Source organism: Diceros bicornis, chromosome 2 (assembly GCF_020826845.1).
Source record: "Diceros bicornis minor isolate mBicDic1 chromosome 2, mDicBic1.mat.cur, whole genome shotgun sequence".
Classification (NCBI taxonomy): Eukaryota; Metazoa; Chordata; class Mammalia; order Perissodactyla; family Rhinocerotidae; genus Diceros; species Diceros bicornis.
In genome coordinates, this window is record NC_080741.1 from 34,853,325 (window position 1) to 34,880,133 (window position 26,809).

General features: G+C 40.7%; 1 protein-coding gene across 2 annotated transcripts in view; it reads left to right on the top strand.

Annotated features, from left to right (window-relative positions):
• TGFBR2 (transforming growth factor beta receptor 2) overlaps nt 1–3,902 on the top strand; it is a 105,302-nt gene extending 101,400 nt beyond the window's left edge. Inside the window, exon 9 of one of the 2 annotated variants that reach the window (XM_058554309.1) lies at nt 1,168–3,902. In XM_058554309.1, coding sequence (XP_058410292.1) covers nt 1,168–1,347 — 180 coding nt within the window. In that variant the 3' untranslated portion in view covers nt 1,348–3,902. The remainder of the gene's footprint in view (nt 1–1,167) is intronic. The other variant, XM_058554299.1, reaches the window with a different exon arrangement.
• The last annotated feature ends 22,907 nt before the right edge of the window (nt 3,903–26,809 follow it).

The following is a 26,809-nucleotide window of genomic DNA, read 5'->3' on the forward strand; positions in this document are numbered from 1 at the left end:
AGGGACTTGAGATGATAACAAAAATATATGCAATGGAAAATAAAAGTTAAGGCCGTGAGAGAAGACCCTTGCCACCATACTGGGCAGCGTTTCCTGGATGGGCCTTTTGAATGGGGCCTTTGTGAGGTTAGGTTGAACTCTCTGAAACAGTCTAGAGTTAAGCACTTCTGATCTACAAAGAGAGCTATTTCATGGGATCCAGCCTCATGTTGTTGGAGAGGAGTGGGGCATAACAGAGGGCATCCTTGGCAGCTGTTGGAGTCTGCTGCTGAATTACTCCCCAAAACATGTGGACTTTACAAAATGAAACCAGACTAATGCCTGGCCTTCACTCTGACTAGGGTATTCAGCCCCGTTTAACTAGAAATGTGTATATGATTCTGACTATAAGACACTCTGAAAAAGGCAAAACCACAGACAGAGTAAAAAGATCTGTGATTGGTTGTCAGAGGCTCAGAGGGGAAGGAAGGAGGGGTGACTAGGTGGAGCATGGAGGATTTTTAGGGCAGTCACCTTATTCTGTGGGATACTGTAATGGTGGATCCACGTCATTATGTGTTTGTCCAGACCCATAGCGTGTACCCTAATGTGAATGATGGGCCTTGGTTGCTAGTGCTGTGTCAATGCTGGTTCACTGATATTAACAAATGTACCACACAGATGCAACTTGTTGATGGCCAGGGAGGTTGTGCGTGTCGGGGGAGGGGGTATGTGGAAACCCTCTGTACTTTCGACTCAATTTTGCTATGAACCTAAAACTGCCCTAAACGGTAAAGCCTAAAACTGCTCAAAAAAGGAAAAAAAATAGGTGTGAAATGGTATTAGGGGCCACTTCATGAGAGTTTTCAGGTATTTGGGATGCTACTGTACCCCAGAAGCCTACTGGAGGGTCCTTGGGTTGTCTCTCCGTTTCACAACTTACTGTGATCAAATAGTACCAGAGCGAATAGGTGCATGTTGTTTCCAGAACAGTGCACAGCCACCTGCACAGCCACTTCTTACCACATGCAACAGGCTGGCCTCAGACAGTGAGCGGTCATGTTAAATGCGCAGGCTCTTCCACACCTGGCCTGCACTGCAGGCACCAGGTCAGCAGGCAGCTTTGCCCTTCGTGGAGCCCACCGACCCACCAACTCAGAGCCCCTGTGGACTTGTCTCCCTCTGCAGGGCATCCAGATGGTGTGTGAGACTCTGACCGAGTGCTGGGACCACGACCCAGAGGCCCGCCTCACGGCCCAGTGCGTGGCGGAACGCTTCAGCGAGCTGGAGCACGTGGACAGACTCTCGGGGAGGAGCTGCTCTGAGGAGAAGATTCCCGAAGACGGCTCGCTGAACACTACCAAATAGCTCTGCCAGAGCAGGCTGGGCCACATCCCAAGAGGCCGCCCCTGTTGCCAAAGAACAGAGGCAGCAGGAAGCTGCCCCTGACCGATGCTTCCTGGAAAACCAGGGGGTCACAATGAACTCCCCTCCCTGTGAGCTGTGGGGCTGAGCAGAAACAACAGCAGCAGGGAGTGGGTGACATGAAGCATTCTATGCCTTTGACGTTGTCATAGGATAAGCTGTGTTAGCACTTCCTCAGGAAATGAGATTGATTTTTACAATAGCCAATAACATTTGCACTTTATTAATGCTTGTATATAAATATGGAATAGCTATGTTTTATATATATCTATATATGTCTATATCTATATATACAGCCATACTCTGGAAAGAGACAAGGAAAAAGATCAAATATTCCCAGGAAGTTGGTTTGATTGGAGAGCTCCAGAGCCAAGCGCAGAAGGAAGGGATCCGTGCCAGCATTAGCGCCTCACCATCGCACAGGCGATGGTTCTCTTGACTCCGCAAGAGGGGGTTGGCGTTAGGAGGGAGGCTCTGTGTCTCAGAGCCCGCTATGGCCACATTGCACTTGCTTTTGCAAAATGATAATTCCCTGCACATGGGTCCTCTTCTGGCCACAGAGCTAACTATAGTTACACTGTTTGGGGACCGGATCGTGGGATTCCTGTGTGCCATTGTTTCTCCTGGACTTTTTCTCCTGGACTCTCCAAGCCTCACATCTGGTTTGTGAACCACCTTCCTCAACTAGCTCAGAAACTCTGTCTATCTCTAATAGCTTAAATGTTTTGAGCCCCATTTTTTACCTTCGCAGCTGCAGAAAAATCAGAAGGACAAATTTCTCCACCCACTAGTTGCCACACCTTCTACTAATAAGAAACTGTTCTTTTCTTAAAATTTCCCCCCTGTAGCTATGTTACCATTCTCCAACTCGCTGCCCTTCTCCTTTTCCTAAAAGGTAACAAATCACCCCTCCAGTGTTCATTGTGTTTAATTTTTCTTCACGCTCGGTTTGAGTTGCTAGCTTTCTATGCAAACACCAGTAGGTTCCATCTTCCTGGGCTCCTGAATGCCCAAGTACATTTTGGCCTGGTGGAAAGGATTTGAGCTGCACAGCACTGCCACAGTCAGGAGCATTTCCTCGGGCACAGTGAACATGTGTTTTGCTTGGCCAGCATAGTGTTTCACAAAATTGAGCCACTTTTTAAATATTTGGAGATTTTGCAAAAAATCTGGATCCCCAAGTGAGAATAGACAGCAGATGGTTTCCAGTTCTTTCCAGTCCGCATCTTTCACAATATGAAGATGTGGACACACTTAGAAAGCTACTTCACTTCTCACTGTAAATATTTGCATTTTCTGCCCACCCCCACCGCCGTCTGGGAATTAACATACCCCTAACCAGGGTCCCTTGTAAGAAATGTGTGTTGAATCAGTCATTCTCTGGCTATACATGATTTTGATACCATCCCTCTGCCCGATCCGGTGTTAGGGTTTGAAGTCGGCCTTTTTTTGGACTATAGGGGACCTCCTATAAATGGTCCCAGTTAACTCAAGTCTCTTTTGCTTACGTGCCCCTCCAAATGGTCCCAGTTATCTCAAGTCTCTTTCCTCTCTGCATTGGGGAGGGGAGCCCTTTACTCCAAGAAGCTTTCGTCATGGTTACCGGTCTCTCGATCATACCAGCCTTTCCAACCTTTGCAGAATTTGCCAGCGGGGCCTTGAATGTGGGACATGAGTCCCATTCGCAGTTACGAAATCTGTGTCCACATGGACAAAAACAAAGAATGAGCTTTAATACTCCATAGGAAACTTGTTAATCCACAAACAAGTGTGAATGCTGCAAATAATCTCTTTTTAAAAAATGTTTTTGAAGCTACTTATTTTCAGCCAAATAGGAATATTAGAGAGGGACTGGCAGTGAGCAAATCAGCTGTTTGGATTTGGGAAGGTCTCATCTCATTGGGGTTTTAGCAGACATGCTGAAGTTTGGAATTAGGTAGAACGTTTAGGCACCCTGTTCAGTGGGGGTGGGCTGAGAGAGTTAAGGACTGTTTGGCTGCAATACCATGGAAGTGCCCAGAAATTCTGTGCACCTTAGGGCTTGTTGACACCATCCCAATAGCTGTTGCTCATTGACCTCTAGTGGTGAATTTCTAGAATACTGGTCCATTAATGGGCTCTTCCAAGATTCAAAAGAGCTTTGTAACTTCTGAGTCATCATCTGCATAAACTGGAATGTAGTATCAGACGATACTGTGGCTTGTTTTGTTTGTGTTTTTTTTCTTATTCAAGAAAAAGACCAAGGAATAACATTCTGTAGTTCCTAAAAATACTGACTTTTTTTTTTACTACTATACATAAAGGGAAAGTTTTATTCTTTTATGGAACACTTCAGCAGTACTCATATATTAAAATAGGAATGTGAATGCTATATACTCTTTTTGTATCAAATGTCTCAAGCACTAATTTTCATTCTATGCATTGTTTGTCTTTTATATAAATAAAATGTTTATTAGATTGAATAAAGCAAAAATACTCAGGTCAGCTTCCTGCCTCCTGTTCCTGTCCATAGTAGCTAAGCCTATTTGCCTCACTTGGTTATTTTGCAGTTTAGGCAGAAAAAAATCACAAGACAAATCCTCTCCGACTTTTCCGTATTCACTGTCTTCATCAACTAACAGTTTCAAGTCTTTTTTTTTTAATTTTTATTTATTTATTTATTTATTTCCCCCAAAAGCCCAGTAGATAGTTGTATGTCATAGTTGCACAGTTGCTGTATGTGGGACGCGGCCTCAGCATGGCCAGAGAAGCAGTGCGTCGGTGCGCGCCCGGGATCCGAACCCGGGTTGCCAGCAGCGGAGCGCGCGCGCGCACTTAACCGCTAAGCCACGGAGCCCGGCCCTCAGGTCTTTTTTTAAGAAAAGCAATCACTGCAGATGTTCGATAATATGAGATGCCGCGGGTGCTGTTGGTGGCCTGCTCCTTACGCTGGGGCCCTGGCATGGTGCCCGCCTACCTCTCCCTGCCAACGTCTTAGCCTGTCCCCACGGTGCGGTCCCAGGAGCTGCCCCCATCCACATGACTGCTTCTTCTAGGGCTTGGCTCAGCCAAGGCTGCTGCTAAGAGCACATGTTTCTTATACTTTCTCCTTTTCTCACTCTAACAGGCTGTTGACTATCTTTTTGACTCCTGCCAGGTATCATGCTTCCTCCCTCTTCCTTTCTACTCAGCCACAGCATCCCTCTTGGGGCTTCTAATTGGCTTGTCTACGTCACCAGATGAATGTGCCTTGAGCACTTAGCTCCAGGTCATTGCTTGCCGGCTTTCTTGTGACAAAGTGTGTGCGATTTTCTGCCCGATCTTTGAGCTCCCTGTTTTGGAATCTGAGAGATTCTGTGGCTTCTTCTGAGTTACCACCTGGGTTCTAAATAGTTACATAGTAGCGCCTACATCAGGGCTTCTAAACCTCAGCGCTACTGACATTTTGGTTGGATGATTCTTTGGGGAGTGGGCCTGTCCCGTGCGTTATAGACTGTGTAGCAGCATTCCTGGCCCTAACCCACTAGATACCTGTAGCACCCACCCCACAGCTGTGACAACCAAAAATGTCGCTAAACATTGCCAAATGCCTCCTGGGAGACAAAAGTCACCCTCAGTTGAGAATCAGTGAGCTAGATGGTGTGGTCCTGTAGTCCTATGGGCATTAGTTGTAGTCGTATCTTAATTAGTAGGTTGGCAATTTTAGCGGTTACTAATTTTAGTGGTTACCTGCCCGTCCACTTACCAGCTATGTGACCTGGGCAAATTACTTAACCTCTCCATGCCTTAGTTTAATTTTGTATAAAATGGAATTTTACAGGCCTCATCCTATACAAGATACTGTTGTGATAAGGAATACATGCAAAACTTGGGGAGTTGTGTCTTGAACTTGGAAAGCCTTCAGTACATACTGGCCAATATTAAGTTGGTTTAGTATGCCCAGGGTTGCTTTTGCAAAGAGGCAGATTTTGAGGTAAATTCTAGAAAGCATTAACAACACAGAGGAGAATGAGGCACATACTACAGGCCTATAGAACAGGAAAGTTCTGTCCTGTGTGAGCATTAATAATCTGAGAACTCTCATTCACTGAGTACCTGCTGTGTCATCCGATTTAATCCTCCACTAGCTCCGTGTGCCCATCTACAGAGGAGAAATAGAGAACTCAAGTAAGAAGCTTAAGGTCTCACAGAGGTAGAATCTGAGTGCAGAGCCAAGTTGTCCTGGAACTGGAATTTGCAATAGCTTGGAATAATAATTGGAATAATGGTTGGTTTTCATATTGGCGCCTGAGGAAACTAGCCTGCCGCATGGGATGAGAGGGCCACTCCCTGATGAGATGTTCTACTACTCCATCTGCGCAGCACGGGCATTGCTCTCATCTCTCCTGTGGATCTCAACTGCGGCAAGGAAGATGCTTTTTCATCTCTGTTGCCCAACTTGCTCTCCACTCACATGATAAGTGTTGTCTAGATTCTTGCCGCGAGAACAATTGAAAGACGAACGGGTGGATATGTGTGGACAGTGTTGCCTAGCGTGTGACATGTGCCCTGTCACTTCAGATGATTTCAGATTGTGCCGACCTTTAAAAACATTATTTTAGTGGGTCTGTTTTTATTTTAACATGTATTAGAAAAAATAAATACATTAAACCTGGGCTTTCAGAAATATTATTACTTGAAATGTAGCTGAGTTTAAAAACTTGAATTGATTTTTAAAATGCATTAAGTAGATAGTGGTACTTATTTTTGGCAACTACAGGAGATGTGAATATGAATGATTGAAGCAAGAGTGCTCCACCCAAGGAAACAAATCCATATGAATCGCTAACATTTATTTAGCACTCAGGAAGCACCCAACACTATTCTCAGTGTTTTACCTTCTTTATCTGCTTTAATTTTCACCACAACCCTATAAGCTAGTCTTACCTCCATATTAGAGATGAGGAAACTAAGGCGGAGAGTGAGGCATTACTAAGAGTCCCACAGTTAGCAGTCTTTAGGCCAGGATTTGAACTGAAGCAGTCAGATCCCAGAGGCCACACTCCCACCTTGAATATAAGTTGAAGCCGGAGTTAGAAACCAAGGTGAGCCTCTGGAATGCTCCAGGGTCTGAATTGGTAGCCTAAAATACAGAGAAGGAAGATGCAATTTGCATTGGAGGGGCGTGGGTTGGCCATCAGGGAGCCCAGGGAGACAAAGTCGTTCCTCAAAGGCACACGGACTCTGGGCTCCAGCCCAAGAGCTGCAGCCAAAACAGGAGCCAAGGTCTTCTGACCCCTTTGCAGGCTCTGTTTTGCTGGGGTTATTTCAGTTCTCACTACTGCAAGGACACGAGCATTCTCAGTGGGCAGTGTCTCCAAGTGCCCTCAGCGGGGACGCAGTCCCTTGCACCAGTCAGCAGCTTTTGAATGCGGGCGCTCTTTGTGCCCAGGACTTTCTATTTTGTGGTGGTGGTGTTTGTTTTAAGCACTCTATGCAAATGACATGCTAATAGTCCAGTCCTGAGGGAAATTCCTTCCCAAGGTGACAGAGAACTTTTCATTTAAACAAGTGTGTTCATCTTTTTTTCACAAAAGTCACTGCAGTTGGCATCTGCTCATTTTGTTCATTTTCCTCCTGAAATAAGCTACCTAATCGTTGTTTATCACATTTCCAATTAGTTTTTTTTTAACTTGAATAATTATAGCTCCAGACTGTGGGTTTGGGGCCATGGCTTTGCAAACCGTGCTGATAAAGACAAGATTGTGAACTTTCCCACATTACATGGCCTGCCAATCAGCCTCACACAGTGTAATTTAATTCTAATACATCTCGTGATCTTTGGTGCATTTAAAAATAACTCGTCTTCCTATTCTAATTAAGCTAAAATTGCACACACTGTGAAATGCTTGCTCTCTCTCTCTCTACATGTGCCCACACACACACACAAATGATCCTTAAAAATCACTTCTGGGGGCCGGCCCAGAGGCGTAGCTGTTAAGTTTACTGCTCCTATTTGGGGGCCCGGAGTTCGCCGGTTCGGATCCTGGGCGCGGACCTACTCACTGCTCATCAAGCCATGCTGATGTGGCGTCCCATATAGAACAGCTACAGTTCTATAACTATGATACACAACTATGTACTGGGGCTTTGGAGAGAAAAAAAGAAAAAGAGGAAGATTGGCAATGGATGTTAGCTCAGGGCCAATCTTCCTCAAAAAAATAAATAACTTTTGCATACAACCTGTGCAGCAGAGTTCTTCCGAAATTTTCCTCAAAGTCTTCCCTCCACCCACGCCTGCAATGGTAGACAACAGAATAACTATAGCCCTGGTGCTGTAGGATCATCAAAGAAGATAAAATGCCTTTGAAATTTCATGTTTTGTCTAAATATCCATAATAAAATCATTAAAATCGGGACCTCTAGAGCCAGATCCCCTTGGTTCAAATCCCAGCTCTGTCACTGACTAGCTGTAGGGCTTTCTGCAAGCCTTTTAAGCATTTTATTCCTTTGGTTTCTTAATGTGTTAAATGGGAGTAACAATAGGACCTACCTGGGACAATAGTAAGAATTACTACAAGAATAGAGTCACTATTTTAAAAATGGTTAGAACAGAGACTGGTGCACCTAAGCTTTGGTTATTATTATTATTAAGTTTTTGCATTCTATTCTAAAATGAAGCTGTATTGTCATAATATTTTAAAGACATGTTGATACCAAAATCTTTGGGTATAATGGACTCTTGGGGAAGATGAGCCATGTTTATCTGTAACTGTGAGCAAACCACCCCTTATCTGTGAGGGGGTGTTTCACCCAGGGTGCCTGGCATGGCTGTGCTGGTGAACGCAGGGCTGCGAGACAGGAAGTCTTGGGTTTCTGTCTCGCTCCACCGTCCCGCACCCTGTTCATTCTCCCATGACTTTGGGCTCTCGCTCTTTTGCCCCATCTGAGACTCTTCCCTGCCCTGTCTACATTAGAAAGCTGGAGAAAAATCAAATGAGATAATAAGAAGTAACAACACACAGGAGAATTGTTATTAAAAAATATTAATGCAAGATAAAATTTATTACCTTTCTTTTGACATGGATATGTACACTGAAACTTTGCTGGAATAGTAGATCCTCATTCATTAGTAACATTATATACATATACAATCATCCCTCGGTATCCATGGGGGATTGGTTCCAGGACCCCGATGGATACCAAAATCCACAGGTGTTCAAGTGCTTTATATAAAACAGTGTAGTATTTGCATATAACCTAAGCACATCTTCCCGTATACTTTAAATCATCTCTAGATTACTTATAATACCTAATGTAATGCAAACGCTATGTAAATAGTTGTTATACTGTGTTGTTTAGGGAATAATAATTAGAAAATAAAGATTGTACCTGTTCAGTACGGATGCAGCCATCGTAGGCCTTTCAATCGCGGTTGATTGGATCTGTGGTTGATTGAATCCTTGGATGCAGAACCTGCGGATGCAGATCCCGAAGATATGGAGAGTCGACTCTACCTATATGCTGATGATCCTAGCAACCCTATAAGGTAGGTATTATTTTCTCCATTTTGCAGTTAAGGAAATTGAGATAAGTTTGTTATGCAAGTTTACACAGTTTGAACCCAGGTCTCTCTCAGTACAAAACTGTGCTCTCCTCCAAGCTGTTTTGTCCATATTTACTTCCTTCATCCAACATATATCAGTTGAATGCAAAGTGATGTACCACCCGGTGTCTGCTTGCATCTTGAAAGCCAGAACTATGTGTTACCCAGCGTCTTATCCCAGCATCTAGCACAGAGGGGAGCACATAGCAGTTGTTCAATAATTTTTGCTGAAGGAAGAAATGAAAGCTCTTGGCCTTTAGAAGTCCACGATCCAGCTGAGGAGGCAGAAAGATATAAAAAAAACAGTGTGTGATCGGGATGTACTAACCAGTAATGCCTATTGGAGTGAAAGAGCCTAGTTTTTGCAGAGAAATTCTTAGTCAGAGCCTGACTGCTGTCCCACATCTGCCCATGTGGATGTAGTGATCCAGCCACCATTGCTACCCCTGACAGCATGGCCTTGCTTCTTCAAGTCTCTTACAACTCTCTTTCACTTGTATTAGTTTCCTAGGACTGCTACAGCAAATTACCCCAATCTTGGTGGCTTAACCAACAGAAATTTATTCTCTCACAGTTCTGGAGTCTAGAAATCCAAAATCAAGGTGTCAGCAGGCCTGTTGCCTCAGAAGGCTCTAGGGAATAATCAGGACTAGATAATCTAGAGCTTGACTCACCCAGGTATTCCTGGGAATGCAGCCACACCACTCCAATCTCTGTCTCCATCTTAACGTTGGCTTTTCCTCTTCGCTGTGTGCCTCTTATAGTGATATTTGTCATTTGAGATAGAGCCCACCTGGAAATCCAGGATGATCTCATCTCAAGATTTTTGACTTAATTACATCTGTAAAGACCTTTTTTCTGAATAAGGTCACAGTCACAGGTTCTGGGGGTTAGGATATGGACATATCTTTTTGGAGACCATCATTCAACTCACTACAGAGCTTTAGCCAATTCCTCTGGTGTGAATTCTTCCAAGATGAAAAGGATCCAAGCTCAAGACTCTCTCCCTCATTCACTTGAGGCATTCCCAAAGATCACTCTGACAGCTTCACAAATTTTATTTGGTTTCGTTTTCTATCTTAACAACAATAACAAAAATGATACATTTACACTGTGCAATAATTAAAACATCATTTAAGGATTACTATTTATCTCAATGATTTCATATACGTTTTTGCACATCTATCATTTTTCCAGCAGTTATGATTTTTTCTCTCTAGGAATATAAAAATGAGATAAAACTAGCAACTCTTTTCCCACCAATTGTAGTCTCCTTTGATGCCACTTTGTGTTTAACAGCCCCTGACCCAATGTAGGGAGCAATTTATGCTCAAACAATGTTATGGAATTTCACTCCAGGGCAAAACTTAGAAACAAACTATACTATGTGAAAATATGCATTTATCTTGTTCCAATGCCCCATCTCATTGCTTTGGAACACAGGAAGTGTGACAATGGGAAGTTAGGTTCTAACCTAATGTTCTGTTACTAAGTACCTTAGCTCTATGACCTTGGGTATTCTAGTTATTATTTTTCTAGCATAAAAAATGACTATGAAATATAGTGGCTTATAGCAACCATTTTACTTTGCTCAAATTTTGTGGGTCAAAAATTTGGGAAGGGTTTGGGCTGGACAGTCTCACTTGGGGTCCCTTCTGCCATTGAATTCGGATGTCTACTTGGGTTAGAATCATGATGGCTCAGCTGGGCTGGAAGTCCAAGATGCCTCCCTCTGGCAGTTAATGCTGATTGTCTGCTGGGAGCTCAGTTGGGACAATCATCTAGAACACCTAACATGGCCTGATCAGCTGGCCGTGTCAGGGCAATAGAGTGCTTACATGGCAGCTGGCTTCCTTTACGGTGAGCATGCTAAGAGAACCAGGCAGAAACTGCATGCACATTTATGACATCATCTTGAAAGTCGTATAACATCACTTCTCCCATACTCTATTGAACCAAGCAGTTGTAAGTCACTCAAATTCAAAGCAAGGGGATATGGTCTCCCACCTCTCAATGGGAGAAGGGACAAAGAATTTGGGGACAATGCTTTAAATTCACCACAGGTACTTTACAGTATATGGGTCTCAGTCTCTCATCTGTAAAATGGGACTACATTATCTTTCAGGCTCCTCTAGTACTTGAAGTCTGTGGAGTACTTTCCTTCAATTATCTTAATTTACCCACATCAATATTTATATGACATTTCCTTTCTTTTATATAATAAAATAACTACATTATGTAAAATTAGACAAAAAAAAAAACAGAGAAAAGGTTCAGTTTCAATAGACTTCCAATTCTTTGTACATGTTTTTAGAGTTGTTTTCTATGTGTGTGTTTATGTGTGGTATTTGTGTGTCTGTGTGTGTGAGTGTGATGAACTCATCAGTTCACCGTTTTAGAATCTTTTTCTCAGAATTAAACAAGCCAGAAAGACATTCAGGAATCTTATTTTTAAGAAGCATCAGTTGCCATTATAACTAAACATGCTACGTAGCAGTAAAATTTAATATTCTCATTAAATTGCAGTGTTTTTTAACCTCAGATTACAAACTCAGGTGGGAAAGAAATGTCTTATTTCTTATTTTTCTATAAATCTACTTAATTTTGATTCTGAACCCCTATCCTGCTGGACTGGTGGGAAATTCAGCCCTTATTTTTGGGACTACCTTCCCCACTAACTCCTGAAGTTTTATCTTTGTTCCGGGTCTCATGCAATGAGAACAAGGAGCAAGGGGTTGTGGAGTTCTAGTTCTTAGTTATCAGTGAAGCCCCATTCGCCCTGAGATGCCCATTACCCCATTTGCTGGGTTTGTTCAGGTCTGACTTTCCTCTAGTTCCTTGCCTTACTGGGGACTTAGTATTATTATCAAGAGAATCTGAGTGCCCCACATTTAGATTTGCTTCCTGGTGCACCATGGGCTACACCCTTAAAACCCACTCTACCCTCAGATCCCTGTCTGGGAGCAATAGGCACGGGTCCTCTGCTCCAGACATCAGCACAATTGTCACTCCTTCAAGTCTTAGGGGTTCTCTATCCTCCACCTTTTTCTTTGCCCAGGCTCTGCTCCTACCCTTTTCTCCATAGCTTTTTTTTTTTGTGTGTGAGGAAGATCAGCCCTGAGCTAACATCCATGCTAATCCTCCTCTTTTTGCTGAGGAAGACTGGCTCTGAGCTAACATCTATTGCCAATCCTCCTCCTCTTTTTCCCCAAAGCCCCAGTAGATAGTTGTATGGCATAGTTGCACATCCTTCTAGTTGCTGTATGTGGGACGCGGCCTCAGCATGGCTAGAGAAGCAGTGTGTCGGTGCGCGCCTGGGATCCGAACCCGGGCAGCCAGCAGCGGAGCGTGCGCACTTAACCGCTAAGCCACCGGGCCGGCCCTCTCCATAGATTTTGATAGCCTATCAGTTTGGAGCCTGAATCATTAGCAACCAAATAACTTGTTCACTTAAACTTCAAACCTTCCCTGGAGAAGGAAATATTTGCATTCCATCTTTCTAGTGCTTCAAAGAAAGGGAAGGAGAACCAATTGATGATTTTTCCGTAATAAGAATGAATGTTCACATTCTGCCGCAAAACCATATACATCAGGCTTGTTTATATGCATTGCATATCCTCCAGCATAATAAAGGGAATCACACTTCCATCTGATAGTTTTTTGAGTCTATATTCAACCACTTTCTAAATCTACTGGGTCTGATGGGAGAACAGCCTCTTTCCTGGCTGACAACACTGAAGAAATACCAAAAAGAGAACAAAATGGTGGACGTAGTGTTTATTGTTGATATGAGATAGTATAGGTCCATAATCCATTATTTGCTATTTCAAATCCAAAACATCTGAAAACTCTAAATAAATTTCCTATCTTATTTGATTTCTAAACCTGATGTGAGGCTACTTATAGTCATTATTTATCTATCAGACTGTTTCCGGTATCAGTAGCTTCCAGTGTTTAGAAGCAGGTTAAGGCTACAGGTCTCCCCCAACAACCTCACCAGTAGGTTTCAATAAAAGGTATCTCAGATTGCACTAAAGCAATCACACAACCTGTTCCATAACCTCAAGGAAGTCCCATATCTCTCTTCTTAGGTGCTATCACTGTACTTTGCATTTGAGATTAAAAGTCGTAATATTCTAGAGGTGGGGGATGTAGCAACTTTATAGTTGGTACCCAACAACCAGAATCTTCGAAATCAGTACCTGGACCCTGTTTTAGAAGCAGACCTCAAATACCATGCTGAAGGATCCAGAATTCTGAGCCAGTTGGATTCTGTTCATGTGAAGATGGAGAATCTTCACAATATTTCTAGCCTAGTCACGTATCTTAAACACCTGTAGTTTCACCAATGAACATCCATTTGTACATCCATTATGATATTTAACAAAACCTCTGCTATTGATAAATAAAGGTAAGTGAAATACTTGTAGTAACAGTCTCTGAAGTGTGACTTTTGATTATATATGAACTAACCATCCCTGGAATATTTATTGAGATTGGAGCAGCCATCCATCCTAGGAATGTATATTGAAGTTATATACCCACACACATACATACATATATCAAATATATATGCCAAAGTATTTTAAAGTACAGTACAGGCTGCAATTCACTGTCTGAGGTCCTGTGTGAGTAACTCCCTTTCAGTTTCCCAGAGCAACCAGGAGCCCTTCAAGCTGGAGGGTGAAGCACTGGACACCTAGAAAGATGATGGTGGTGGTATTTAGCAGAAATCCTCCCAGCCTCTCAACCTCCACCCTTGAATTTGTTTGAGACTGAATGGAATCAGCTGAAAATCTCTTCCAAAACCAGGGAAGCAGTATATTTTCTTCAGCTCTTCCTGGTCAGAAGAATAAACCTTACTTCTGGAACAGAGCTGGTGTCGTTGGAATGCCTCTTCCCTGTAGCTTCTCTATGAACTATGCTTGAGTCATATTACTGCAAGGAATGTCTGCTACTGGCACAAACAGTACAGAAAAAAGCTGTTAATGTAGGCAATACTTGTGGTTTTGTTTTATGAGACAAGCATTGTGTTAACAATACAGATACTGTGCAAGGAAATTAAGTCACTCACCTACTAGCATTGTGGAAAGACATTAAATCATTCACAAGTTATAAATCTTTACCAATAGATACTAAATGTGATTTCTTAAAATGCTAATACTTAGTTTAAATTCAAACATTGAATATTCAAAGTTTTACCAGTGAATAATATAGAAGTGATTAAGTAAATTATAGTCAGAGGATAATCATGTAGAAAAGTTACATAGACTGCTATGTATGATCTAATATTAAGGCGAAAAGAATCATGGAAAACATACAATTTTTATCCTGTTTTTAAAATTTTTACGTCTTTCACATATATATGTGCATTCATTTATCATTCTTGCATTGATCTGTGTTAGATTGTTTCCCATTTTCCACTTTCCAGCATTATGAATATTGCTGCAATGAATATCTTCCTGTAAGTTGGTATTTGTATATTTTTTTATTTCCTTAAGATAGACTACAAGAAGTTATGAATACTTTTATGGTTTGTGTCATCTCTGGCCAAATTATTTCCCAGAAGGATTAGGTCTATTTTTATTCCCACCAACAACACATGAGAACATATATTTCACAGCACATTTACCAGCTTTGCATATTATCAATTTTTGTTAATTTTTCACAATCATATGTCTTTGTTGTTATTACTTGCATTTCTTTTATATAAAGAAGGTTGAACTTTTTTTCATAAATTTGTTCGGAAATTTTAATTTACTGCTGAGAATTCTGTCATGTCCTTTACATATTTGTCTATGACACCCAAATGATTATATGAAATTTAATATTTGCCACACTTTCCCAGCTTTTATTTGCCTTTTCATTTTGTAAATGTGTATTTAATATATCCAAATTTTAAAATACATACGAAGTTAAATGACTCACTATTTTCTTATGAATTCTCCTATTGCATCCATATTTAGAAAATAATTGTCTTTACAAAGATCCAATAAATATCCAATTCTATTTTCATAAAGACTTTCTGTGACATTATTTTTAAAGAGTTAATTATTTATTCTCTCTAGAATGTATTGGAGTGTATGATGTGGGCTTGAAGGAAGTTCATTTATATATTTTCTAATTGCTAAACAGATGCCCCAACACCATGTGGGAATGAGGGTGAGAAACTCCTTTATGATTGACTTCTGTTGCTTCCTTAAGGACACAGTAGATTTGTCCTTGTAATAGAAACTACTTCTGGACTATCTTGCTCCATTATCCAAATTTCAGTACAAATCTGTTATAGATAATGTTGCTTTGAATTAATGTTTATACTTTTCATTTCCAGAATTTTCTTTAATATGAAGGCTTGGTTGTTTTTTTTTCGTGCTTTTTTTGTTCTTATCCTAAATTATTTTATTAGGAAAAGATTAAAAATCCAGCACATATCCAGGTCTATACCATGTATCCAGAGTTAATAAATGTGCCTTGTCATATTTGATTCAAAATTCAGCCTTTCATTTAAAAAGAAACAAAACATTATAAACATATCACCACCATCTAAGTAACTAGCCTTAGTTCCTAGTCCCTGTCCCCACTCACCTTCGCAGAGCCCACCCCTCTCATGGCTAAAATGTGGATCCTTCTCATCTGTGCATGTACCTACAATCTAGAGTGTTATCTTCTGTGTATGTTTTTTTTTAAATTTATATAAATAGAACTCTGTATGTATTGCTCTACCCCTCCTTTTTCTTACTTAAGATTATGTTTTTGAGATCCATCTATGTTGATGCAGATCAATCTAATTTATTCAATTTAACTGCTATGTAGTATTTAATCACATGTAATCACATTTGAGTGGCTCAAATGTCTTTATAGCCTGTTAAGCAAACAAAAACCTAATCCAGGGTCAATTCCTGTAAATGCCTCAAGGTTAAGAAGAACAACCAATCACAAACAGCCAACTAGGCTTTCCCAAGTAATGCAATCGCTTAAGCTATAGCCAGTCAAATAATTTCCTTGCTTGGCGTCAGAGTCTTCTCTATAAAAATCTTTCCCTTAGCTTCTGTTCGTGGAGTGCTCCTAACTACTTTTGTTTTGATGCTGCCTGATTCGAATTGATGCTTGCTCAAATAATCTCTTCAAAATTTTAATATGCTTCAGTTAATCTTTTAACACTTATGAATATAGCACAATTTTTTCATTCACCTTACTCAAAGACACTGCAGTTGTTTCCAACATTTTCCAGTTACAAAAGCTGAGTAGACAGTATTTATCTACGTTATTAGAAAAGGAAATGATAACAAAGTTAATTAAAAGAAGTAAGATAATTTAGATTATAAAATTCATTGGAAAGTATACTATAGAGCATAGTTGTGACCCACAAAGTGAGAAAAGATCTACCTGTTTAAATGCTAACAAAATATGAGCAGGATTTGTATGCTGAAAACTACAACAAACTGATGAAAGGAAGATAAAAAACCAAAATAAATGGAGTGCTGTACTGTGATGATGAATTGAAAGATTCAACATTGTTAAATCATCGGTTCTCGCCCATTTGGTCTATAGATTCAATGCAATCCAGTCAAACTCCTAGCACTTTTTTTCAAATATTGGTGAGTAGACTCTAAAATTTATGTGGAAATGCAAAGGAACTAGGATAGCCCTAACAGTTCTGAAAACAAAATAAGACAGAGACCTCATTCTAACAATTTTTAAGACATTCTCTAAAGCTATAGTCATCAGATTAAAGAGCCCAGAAATAGACCATACAAATATAAGCAATTGATTTTTGATAATTGAAGGGGAAATCTAATAATATAAATAAAATCTCTTGCCAATCCACAAAACCTACCCACAAAAGTGGAAGAAAAAGAAAACAGTTTTATTATTGAATAAGCGTGAAACCAGAGTGTGCTGTGCATCTCAGGAAATACGCTAAGGAAATTGTAAAGGCAGAAAGAAATCACACCCTTTTATACAGCAAAGCAGACGAAATCCATTACGTAAGTGTTAACTGTCTTTACCAAAAAGGAAAAATAAAACTTCTCATGTCTTTATGACAAACAGGAAGTTACAGCGTGGAGTCAAGCACCTGACGCTAAAACTCCCACAGAGACAGGGAGACGGGGTCACCCTCCTTGATCTTCGCATTTCAAAGAGATGGCCCATCATGCTCAAGAAAGAAATCTCTGGAATGAAAAACTGACAAGAGGCTCATTTAGCTTTTAAAAAGACTGAAATGCATCTAAAAAGACAGAGAAAGCATTAGTAATTTCATATCTTCTGAGGGAAGGGCTAAAGAGAAAAGAAAGGGGCAAGTTCTCTTTCCCTTTTGGTAGGAGAGAGAATTTAATTTTTTTTTTTTTGAATTTCTATTTACCCTTACACACTGTACAAAAGCTACTCGATGGAGAAAGGAGAGTCCTTTCAACAAATGGTGTTAGAAAAACTGGATGTCAATATGTGAAATAAATGAACATTAACACATACCACATACCTTACAGAAAAATTAACTCAAAATGGATCATAAGCATAAATGAAAAAATGTAAAATTATAAAACTTCTAGGAGAAAAAATCTGTGTGACTTAGAGTTTGGCAATGAGTTTTTTTCTTTTTTTAATAGCTTTTTTTTTTTTTTTGAGGAAGATTGGCCCTGAGCTAACATCTATTGCCAATCTTCCTCTTTTTATTTATTTATTTTTTTTCCCCAAAGCCCCAGTACATAGTTGTATATCCTAGTTGTAGGTCCTTCTAGTTCTGTGTGGGACACCACCTCAGCATGATACTGGCTCAAGACAAGGTTGACATAAGGGAAGCCATATTGTAGAAAAGAAACCCTACTGTAACTTTGAATGACCTCTGACAAACTAACCCAGCTGGATATGCACCCTCCAGGAGATCTAACTGCTCTGTAGATTTTACAACCCCTGTTTATGCAGGTACCTCCCAGCTGAGATAAGATGATAACTTTGTTCTTTTGAGTTCCTTAGGAATGTGATGACCCCCGAACAGAAATTCTATGCTGATAGCCGTCATCAATGGCAACTGAAAGATTTGGTGTGGCTCTCCCAGTCTGTAACACCAGAAGGTCAACGTTCCTAATCCTCTCCCCTATAAACCACCAGTCTATATAACTGCTGTAAGATTTTTGTGCCTCCTTAAGATGGTTCTTTGAGACATTAGTTAGCCATCTTCCCCCTTGCTAGCAAGCTGCAATAAACTGCCCTTTCTTTTCCACCATCTTGCCTCTTGACGACTGGCTTTCGTCTTGCAGCGAACAGATCGTGACCTTTGTGCAGTAACAAACACGGCTTGATGAGTGGTGAGTAGGTCCGCACTCAGGCTCTGAACCAGCAAACCCCGGGCAGCCGACGCAGAAAACGAGAACTTGACCACTATGCCACCAGGCTGGCCCCAGTAATGAGGTTTTTTAGATATTACACCAAAAGCATGAATCATAAAAGAAAAATTGATAAACTGTAGTTGGTCAAAATTTAAACTTACATTTTATGAAAGACGTTGGGAAGAGAATAAAAAAATAAACCACAGATTGTGAGAAAATATTTGTAAATCGTATTTATGATAGAGGACTTGTATCCAGAATATATAAAGAACACTAAACACTTAACAATAAGAAAACAAAAAACTCACTTGAATAAATGGGCAAAAAACTGAACCTCACCCAACAAAATATATGAGTGGCAAATAGGCATATAAAAAAGCTCAATATTATCAGTCATTAGGGAAATTCAAATTAAAACCACAAAGAGACATCACTACACAAGCATTAGAATGACTCATTGAAGGGGAATCACAAAACATCACCCCAAAATATGCCATTTTGACATAGGGATAATCTTGAGCTGAAGGCAACTAAGAAACAGCAAACACAGAGGGGCTCTCTGCCTTCCCCCTCTCCGCCTAAAAGCAGAGCATAAGTTTCCCTTTTGTAAAGGAAATACATCACCTGAGATGACTTGAATCTGCATAACAAACCTTACTAAACAACCCTTATTTACTATACATTTCCTAGTCACCTAAAGAAACCTAATTTCTTTCTACCACTTGCCCTCCCCACCACCGGAAGCCCAAACTCCCTTTTCCTTTATCTAATTTCTTCTCAGCACTTTATCACCCTTTGTTAAAATGGTATATAGACCTCTGGGTCTAACTGCTTCTTTGGGTTTTCACTTCTTTTCTGTGAAGCCTCTGTATGCATGCAAAATAAACTTTCTTTTCTGTTAATCTGTCTTTTGTTAATTTAATTCACCAGGCCCAGGTACTAAACATAAGATGGTAGAGGAAAGGTTTTTTTTTTTGTTTGCTGAGGAAGACCAGCCCTGAGCTAACATCTATTGCCAATTCTCATCCTCTTTTTTCCCTTTTTCTCCCCAAAGCCCTAGTAGATAGTTGTATGTCATAGTTGCACATCCCTCTAGTTGCTGTATGTGGGACGCTGCCTCAGCATGGCTGGACAAGCAGTGCGTTGGTGCGCACCTGGAATCCAAACCCAGGCCGCCAGCAGCAGAGCACGCACACTTAACTGCTAAGCCATGGGGCCGGCCCAAGGTTTTTTTTTATTCCTTATGCTAATCAAAAACTGACATTACTAAGTGCTAGTGAGAATATGGAGCAAAAGAAATTTACATACATTGCTAGTGGGAATGCAAAATGGTACAGTCACTTTGGAAAACAATTTAGCAGTTTCCTACCGAGTTAAATATACATTTACCATATTACCCAGCAATCCCCCTCCTAAGCACTTACTAAGTGAATTGAAAAATTATGTTCACACAAAAACCTGCACACAAATCTTTATAAAAGCTTTATTTATAATTGCTTCAAAATGGAAACAAACCAGATATCTTTCAACAGGTAAATGGATAAACAAATTGTGGTATATACATACAATGGATTACTATTCAGCAATAAAAATGAGTGAACTATTGGTTAATATAACGACCTAAGTGAATCTTAAATGCATTATGCCAAGTGAAAGTTGCTCAACCCTAAATGCTACGTTTACGTGATGCCATTTATATGACAGTATGGAAAAGGCAATAATACGGGAGTGGAAAACAGATCATTGGTTGCCACAGTTTGAAAGTGGAAAGAGGAGTTGACTACAAAGGGGCCCCATGAGGAAGTTTTTAGGGTGATGGAACTCTACTGTAGTTTTAGATACCTGACTGTGTGTAGTTTTCAAAACCTGTAGAAAAATACAGGGGTGAATTTTACTCTAAGCAAAATTTTAAAAATCAAGTAGAATGTCAGAGTAATGTTAAAGAAAAAACTATTCTGATGCTTGTTAAAATGGTAAGGAAGATTTTATTCAAGACTACTGCAATTAGAATATTTCAGTAGAGAAAGATTGGGTTCAACTTCGAATTCAAAGGCAGGGCCGGCCTGGTAGCGAAGCAGTTAAGTGCACGCGCTCTGCGGCGGCAGCCAGGGGTTCGGATCCTGGGCGTGCACTGGCGCACCGCTTGTGAAGCCATGCTGTGGCAGCGTCCCATATAAAGTAGAGGAAGATGGGCATGGATGTTAGCCCAGGGCCAGTCTTCCTCAACAAAAAGAGGAGGATTGGCAACAAATGTTAGTTCAGGGCTAATCTTCCTCACACACACACAAAAAAGAGGCAGCTGGGGATTTATAGCCAATGGGCAGAGTGAGGGGGTCAGGGGATGGAAAATTATTAAGAGGAGACGTCAAGGATAGGGGGATTCTTGCTAAACCTGTTACCGAGCAAGGACTTGCCACCTGATGTGCACAGAAGCCGATACTCTGGTACACCAGTCTTTGAGAGAAGAAAATTTATTATGCCATCAATTGGTAAGAAGACAGAAGGAAAAGTTCTCAATTCTGTCTCCCTGATCCAGGGTATGGGGTAAGGTTTAATGGATCAGGGAGGGCAGGCTGGTATGCGGAAGCACTGGCAGGATGAGTTTCGATTGGCAGATCAAAATTTTCTCTTCTGCACATACACCTGGCTGGCTTGCTGTCCCTGAAAAATAGCTTTATTAACATTTTATTGTTAAGATGAGGTCAACACAGTAAACAAGGGTAAAGTTGTTATGTAGATTTAAGTCATGGCCTTCTCTATTGATAAGAGTTTTTAGAGATTTAGTCATCCTCTCCTTCCTGGCACAGAGAGGAAGGCACCCTTACAAATGGAGATTTCTCTGATAATCGTAAATTTCCCTTACGAATGGGTTACTTCTACCAGGTTTTCAGAGCTTTCCCTGTGTCTGCTGTTTCTTAAAAATAATCAGCCTAAAATAATTCTTATGCCAAAGAGGCACATTTTGGGGTGGCAAATTCTGTTCCTGGTCCTGTGGTTACAAACTGACCTAACAGGATTCTTGCTAAAGACAGACTAAGGACTTACCCATCAAAGTTGGAGGATGAAGAACTTGGCCAGATATCAAGAATGATCAGATATCAAGGGTGGAGGACCTCTCTAAACCTACCTGGCACGATTCTTGCTAAAACTGGACTAGGCAAGAATGAACATAAAAGCCCAAGGTCAAAGCCTAGAGCATCTCGTAGTGTCAAAAACGTAGGAAAGTGCTTAAAAAAAAAGATGTGGCATGTCATAAGGACACAGGAGGCAATCTGTAAAAGTTCCCAATGATCAGAGCTGGAGCAATTTGACCACCAAAATAAAATACTATGGTACTGGATTCTGACTAAAAGAGCAAAATGAACATCCATGAGTCCATACTGATATAAGTAAATGGTTGAATAAATAAATGGAGGAGAAAAAACAAGTCTTCCTTACAAAATAATTCCAATAGTATAGGTAGAAGGCATGAGAGAAATAGAAAACCGCTATTAGACCTCCACAGTCATAATTCTTGCAGGCAACATCCACTGATTAATTAATTAATGGGCAAAACTTTAAGGAGAAACAGAAAATTTGCATAGCCGTGAAGTATCTCCCCCAAAATACATATTAATCACTGTTGGTGGTTTTAACATACGTCTGCAAATTGTTTGACACTCCTCCCTCCAGGAAATGGAGTTTAATTCTCTTCCATTTCAGTGTGGCTTTGATTTAGTAACTTACCTTTAAGAAACAGTATATGAAAAGAGAAAAAACAGTAACTTCACAGTGGAGAAACCTGGCAGACACTACCATAACCAAATAATCACGGTCAACATCACCAATAATAAAGCAGGAAACAACCCAGATGTCTTAGTCTAGGACTAATTTTGTTCCATCATTGAGGCAAGGCCCTTCTGAGTATTCTACCTAGCCTCCAGTGAATCATGAGATTTTCCAGTATGGCTGATAGGAGGAAGCTTTACTACTCTGGGCCCTGTATGAGCGCTGGGTACTGTTTCCTCTAATCCTTTAAGGGGGTTCTTTCTCAAGCCTCAGATGGTTTCCTCACAAGCACGTGCTCATCAGTACTCTGTCACATACTCAAGGTAGACCTTCATGGTCTCCAGAATTTTCTTTCTATTCAACTCTTTCCCCACCAGTAGTCTGTCCTGTACCCTCTACCTTCCTGGTCTCCCCATTCTTCCAAATCTGTCGCCTTAACTCAGGGAATCTGCTGAGCTCCACCTGGGTTCCCCTTCTCTGTGCCACACTCCAGAAACTCTCCTTCCCTAAGCTGGAGCAATCCATGGTTCACCTCATTACTTTCCTGTTTCACAGGGGTCACCGTCCTTTACTGCCTGATGTCTAATGTCTTGAAAACTGTTGTTTCATATATTACCATATATTTTGTTCAGTTGTTTGTAAATCTAGTTCCTGTCACTTCACTTTTGTTGGAAGCAGAACACTGCCTATAGAGCTCTAATTCTGTTTTTCACATCTGCCATTTCATCACCCAATGTTTTTGTCTCCCTAATTTATTTCACATATGATGGTTTTCTCCAGTTAATTTTATCTCAATTCACCCAAATATCAAAGTATTTGATATTTCTTCATTCATTCATCTAAATATCAAAGCATCATTACTAACATCTGCTATCTCCAGTGCAGAGTTGAGTTGTAGAAGCGTAGTGAGTATATGCAGAATGTACTAATAAGTGAATAAATGGATAAAATAATACTTCCTTTTTCAAGATTATTGTAAAAATTAATTAAATAATATCTGAGTAAGCATCTAGCACTAGAATGTATTTAAAAAATAACAATTTATTTCTATTTTCTACCCACTACCAAATCTTACCACCTCTGATCTCTTTCCTTCTTCTTCTTCTTCTTTTTTCTTTTTTTTTTTTTTTCCTGATTCTGTGAGGTCAAATGATTAATCTTTTTCTTCCAGTACATTGTGGATATTTCTCATTTCTTTCCCATTCAGGCAAGTCTGGCATTAAATCTCTTGAGGAGCCTGTCGTAGCTTGAACTGGTTGAGTCTGATGCTCCACTTCACCACTGCAGCTCAGTCAGGTCAACTCTCTATCAAGAAGGAAATTGATATATAATCTAACTAAATCTAGAATATGCTTGACTCCTGACATCCACAGTAACTGTTGCTGAGTATCTTTTTCCTTATTTTCAGGATTTAATGATTATTTTGATGGAAAAGACAGAGAGGGATTTCAGGGACAATTACTCTTCAAGTTAATGAAAGTCATCAGCGCTCAATCAAGCTCACAATGGGGTCCAAAGTTATCCAAATGTACAGCTCCTGTTCTTAATTCAGCAAACTCTTTGATGAACATTCATTGGAACTTTTCTTACTTTGATAATAAGAACCAAAGGCAATCCATTTAGGCAGGATCAGGCCTAAGACCGGAGCCATTCAATGATCACTTCAGCAGGCAGCATCACCCAACACTCAGCTAGCATAGAATTCGAGATCAGCAACAGCAGCACAAATATAATCACTGGTTTCTAAATGCCAGGCACTTTTTAGAAGACAGCAGTTGGCACAGGGGCTGGTAACCCAGTTTTTCTTCAGTTTTTATATGCAATGGCAATTTATGATTTTTAGCATATTTCAGTTTTCTGAATTGTATTACATCCTTCTTATTGCAAGTTACTTGCTTATCCAAAATCAGATTCATCCACTTGCCTGCCAGACCAGCTCCCCTTCAAGTTTCCCTGGTAATGACAGCCACTTTTCCATTTACTCAGAATCAAAGACTTGCATCAGTCTTCCACAGATGCCTTCACTCGTAACAATGCACCCTGACTTTGGCCCTTTAGAATAGTGCAATTCACACATACACCACATACATTAAAGTGCTGACTTGGAAAGGTGAAATTCAAACACCAGCTAGTATTCAGGTCAGTAACCTTGGTACCAATTTGATTTCATTTAGAAGTCAAGCCTTCATAGCTCTAACTTTCAGGTTCTGTTAACTCTGTCTTATTCCTCATCTTTGGTATCTGGATTTTATTATTTAGGCTTGACCTCTTCAGTATTCAATTCATGCTTTTTCCAAGGTATAGAGCATGGTGGTGCTCCTAGATTACTGCATTCCAGTTGAAATATCCTACTCCCTACTGGCTTTAGAGAACCCAGACCTGCTGCCAACCCCTGACCAGCATCCTGGTCAAGCCAGCCCCAGCCGAATAACCACATGCCTTCAATCTATAACCCAACCTCAATCTATAACCAGACACAAACACACACACACACACACACACACGCATACACACACACACACACACACACAGAGGCTAGGATTAGAGCCTTTGCCTTAAATCTATATCAACTGAGGTCCTATTTCCATGGTCTTACAACACAGACCAACACAGGTTGGGGACACTATGCTACAGCGTAAATACACAGGATTGAGCACATGAGTGTTTTTCCGGTGGTTTTCCTAGCCACAGGAGGGATGCAACAGGCCCAAGTGCCATATAATCTGCTTACATGTAATCTCCAGCATCTGTTCTTCACTCTTGATTGTTCACATTAGGAGAAGTGATGCAGAAATTCCCACCTAGACTTTATTGTGTGGCCACAACTATAGTGGGCGCAGAGAGCTTGCAGATAGTGGATAATCCCAAACAGATCCTTACAATTTGCACACCAGGTTAGGAGGAATATGTGTGCTCTTGCCTGGCACACCAGCAAGTCTCTATAACATGAATGTAAAACCACCCTGGAAGCCGTGCAGGTCGGGTTGTGTAGTTGCCCTAAGGATGTGAGAAATACCAAAATTTATCCACAGGCTCCAGGGCAACTGTCAGTAAACATTAAGTTGGGGCTGCTGGTCCCAGGATAGGAAAATTCCTCTCTATAGACACAACTCTGGGTCCTTGAACACTTGACCTAATCATTCAACTAAAAATTCAACTCACATGTTGACGTAGGTGTGATATGGAAGACATATTTTTAGATTTAGCATGGGTTCTTCAATATGACAATAGGTCCTGTTCTAAGAGCAGGTAGATGTGGAGGTAGTGAAGTGTCCTCACACATGCGTTGCTCATCCTCTTCCCTACCCAGCCCACCAGCAGAAAGGGACTCGACCAGCAGGGAAGACAGCTGTGTTTCCATTAGGGCGTAAAAACCTTCTCATCTCTTGGTCTCCAGCAGAATATGACCTATCCAAAAAACCTTAAAGCCTTCAAACAACAGAATAAAACTTGTTTAGGACTCACCATTCACTTGAGCTGCAGTTTGTGGCCATTTGTGTTCTGCATTGCTGTCAGCTGTCAGTTGGAATTGCAGAATATTTCAAATGTGAGTCAGTACAGGGCAGGGTTAGTGAAACGTTAACCAAGCCACAACTTGCAATGTCTTAGGGTGGATGCGGCTTCAGTCTTACACTGTCTTGTGAGAAAATATTTCGAAATCAAAATCATACTTATCCCAAGAAGAAATTTTTTCTGAGATAAGTCAAGTCTAAATTCATTTTTAAGAGGAAGCTTCTCTTTTTGGCAGGGGCACACATACTAACCAGAACACTTGACATCTCAGTTTGCAGCATGTGTTTTAAGATTAAAGGTGACCTAAGAGTTTTTCTAAGATATGGGTTAGTTGTTTTACATTTATGTATCCAAGTGTCCCCTAAATAAAGAAATTATCTCCAAAGGGAAATTTTTTTTTTTTTTTTTTAGGACGATCAGCCCTGAGCTAACATCCATGCCAATCCTCCTCTTTTTGCTCAGGAAGACCGGCCCTGAGCTAACATCTATTGCCAATCCTCCTCCTTTTATTTCCCTTTTTCTCCCCAAAGCCCCAGTAGATAGTTGTATGTCATAGTTGCACATCCTTCTTAGTTGCTGTATGTGGGATGCTGCCTCAGCATGGCCAGACAAGCAGTATGTTGGTGCGTGCCCGGGATCCGAACCCGGGCTGCCAGTAGCAGAGCATATGCACTTAACCGCTAAACCATGGGGCCGGCCCCTCCAAAGGGAAATTAATGCACCTGCTGCCAACCTTCCTTACCATCACAATTATTTATTGAGCAATTACTATGTGCTAAGCCCCCTATAGATGTTATAGTGTAATTTTAAAAATGCACAGAGATATATAGTTACCTATACTGATACATATATTTTAGGAAAATTATAGAGAGCTTATATTGGTGCAGCTCCCCTTTTGTGTGGGTGGAGGGCAGGCAGAGAAGGCATCCCTAAGAAACTGAGAGTCAAGCTGAGATCTGAGCTGTAAGCAGAAATTTACTAAGGTGAAGGGGGAAATAGCATTCAAGGAAGAGTCAGTACTACATCCAAAGGTTTTGACATGGGGTAAGGAGAAGGGGTGAGATCTGAAAGAAGACTGAATTTTCTGGCCCTCAGTGGGAGGGAGGCGGCATAACATAAAGCTGAAACTCTATGAGAGTGGAAAGGATGCAGGGCCTTGGCAGCCATTTCCAGCATTTGATCTTTATCCTAAGAATTGAAATCACTCGCCTCCATATAGCTTAACCATCAA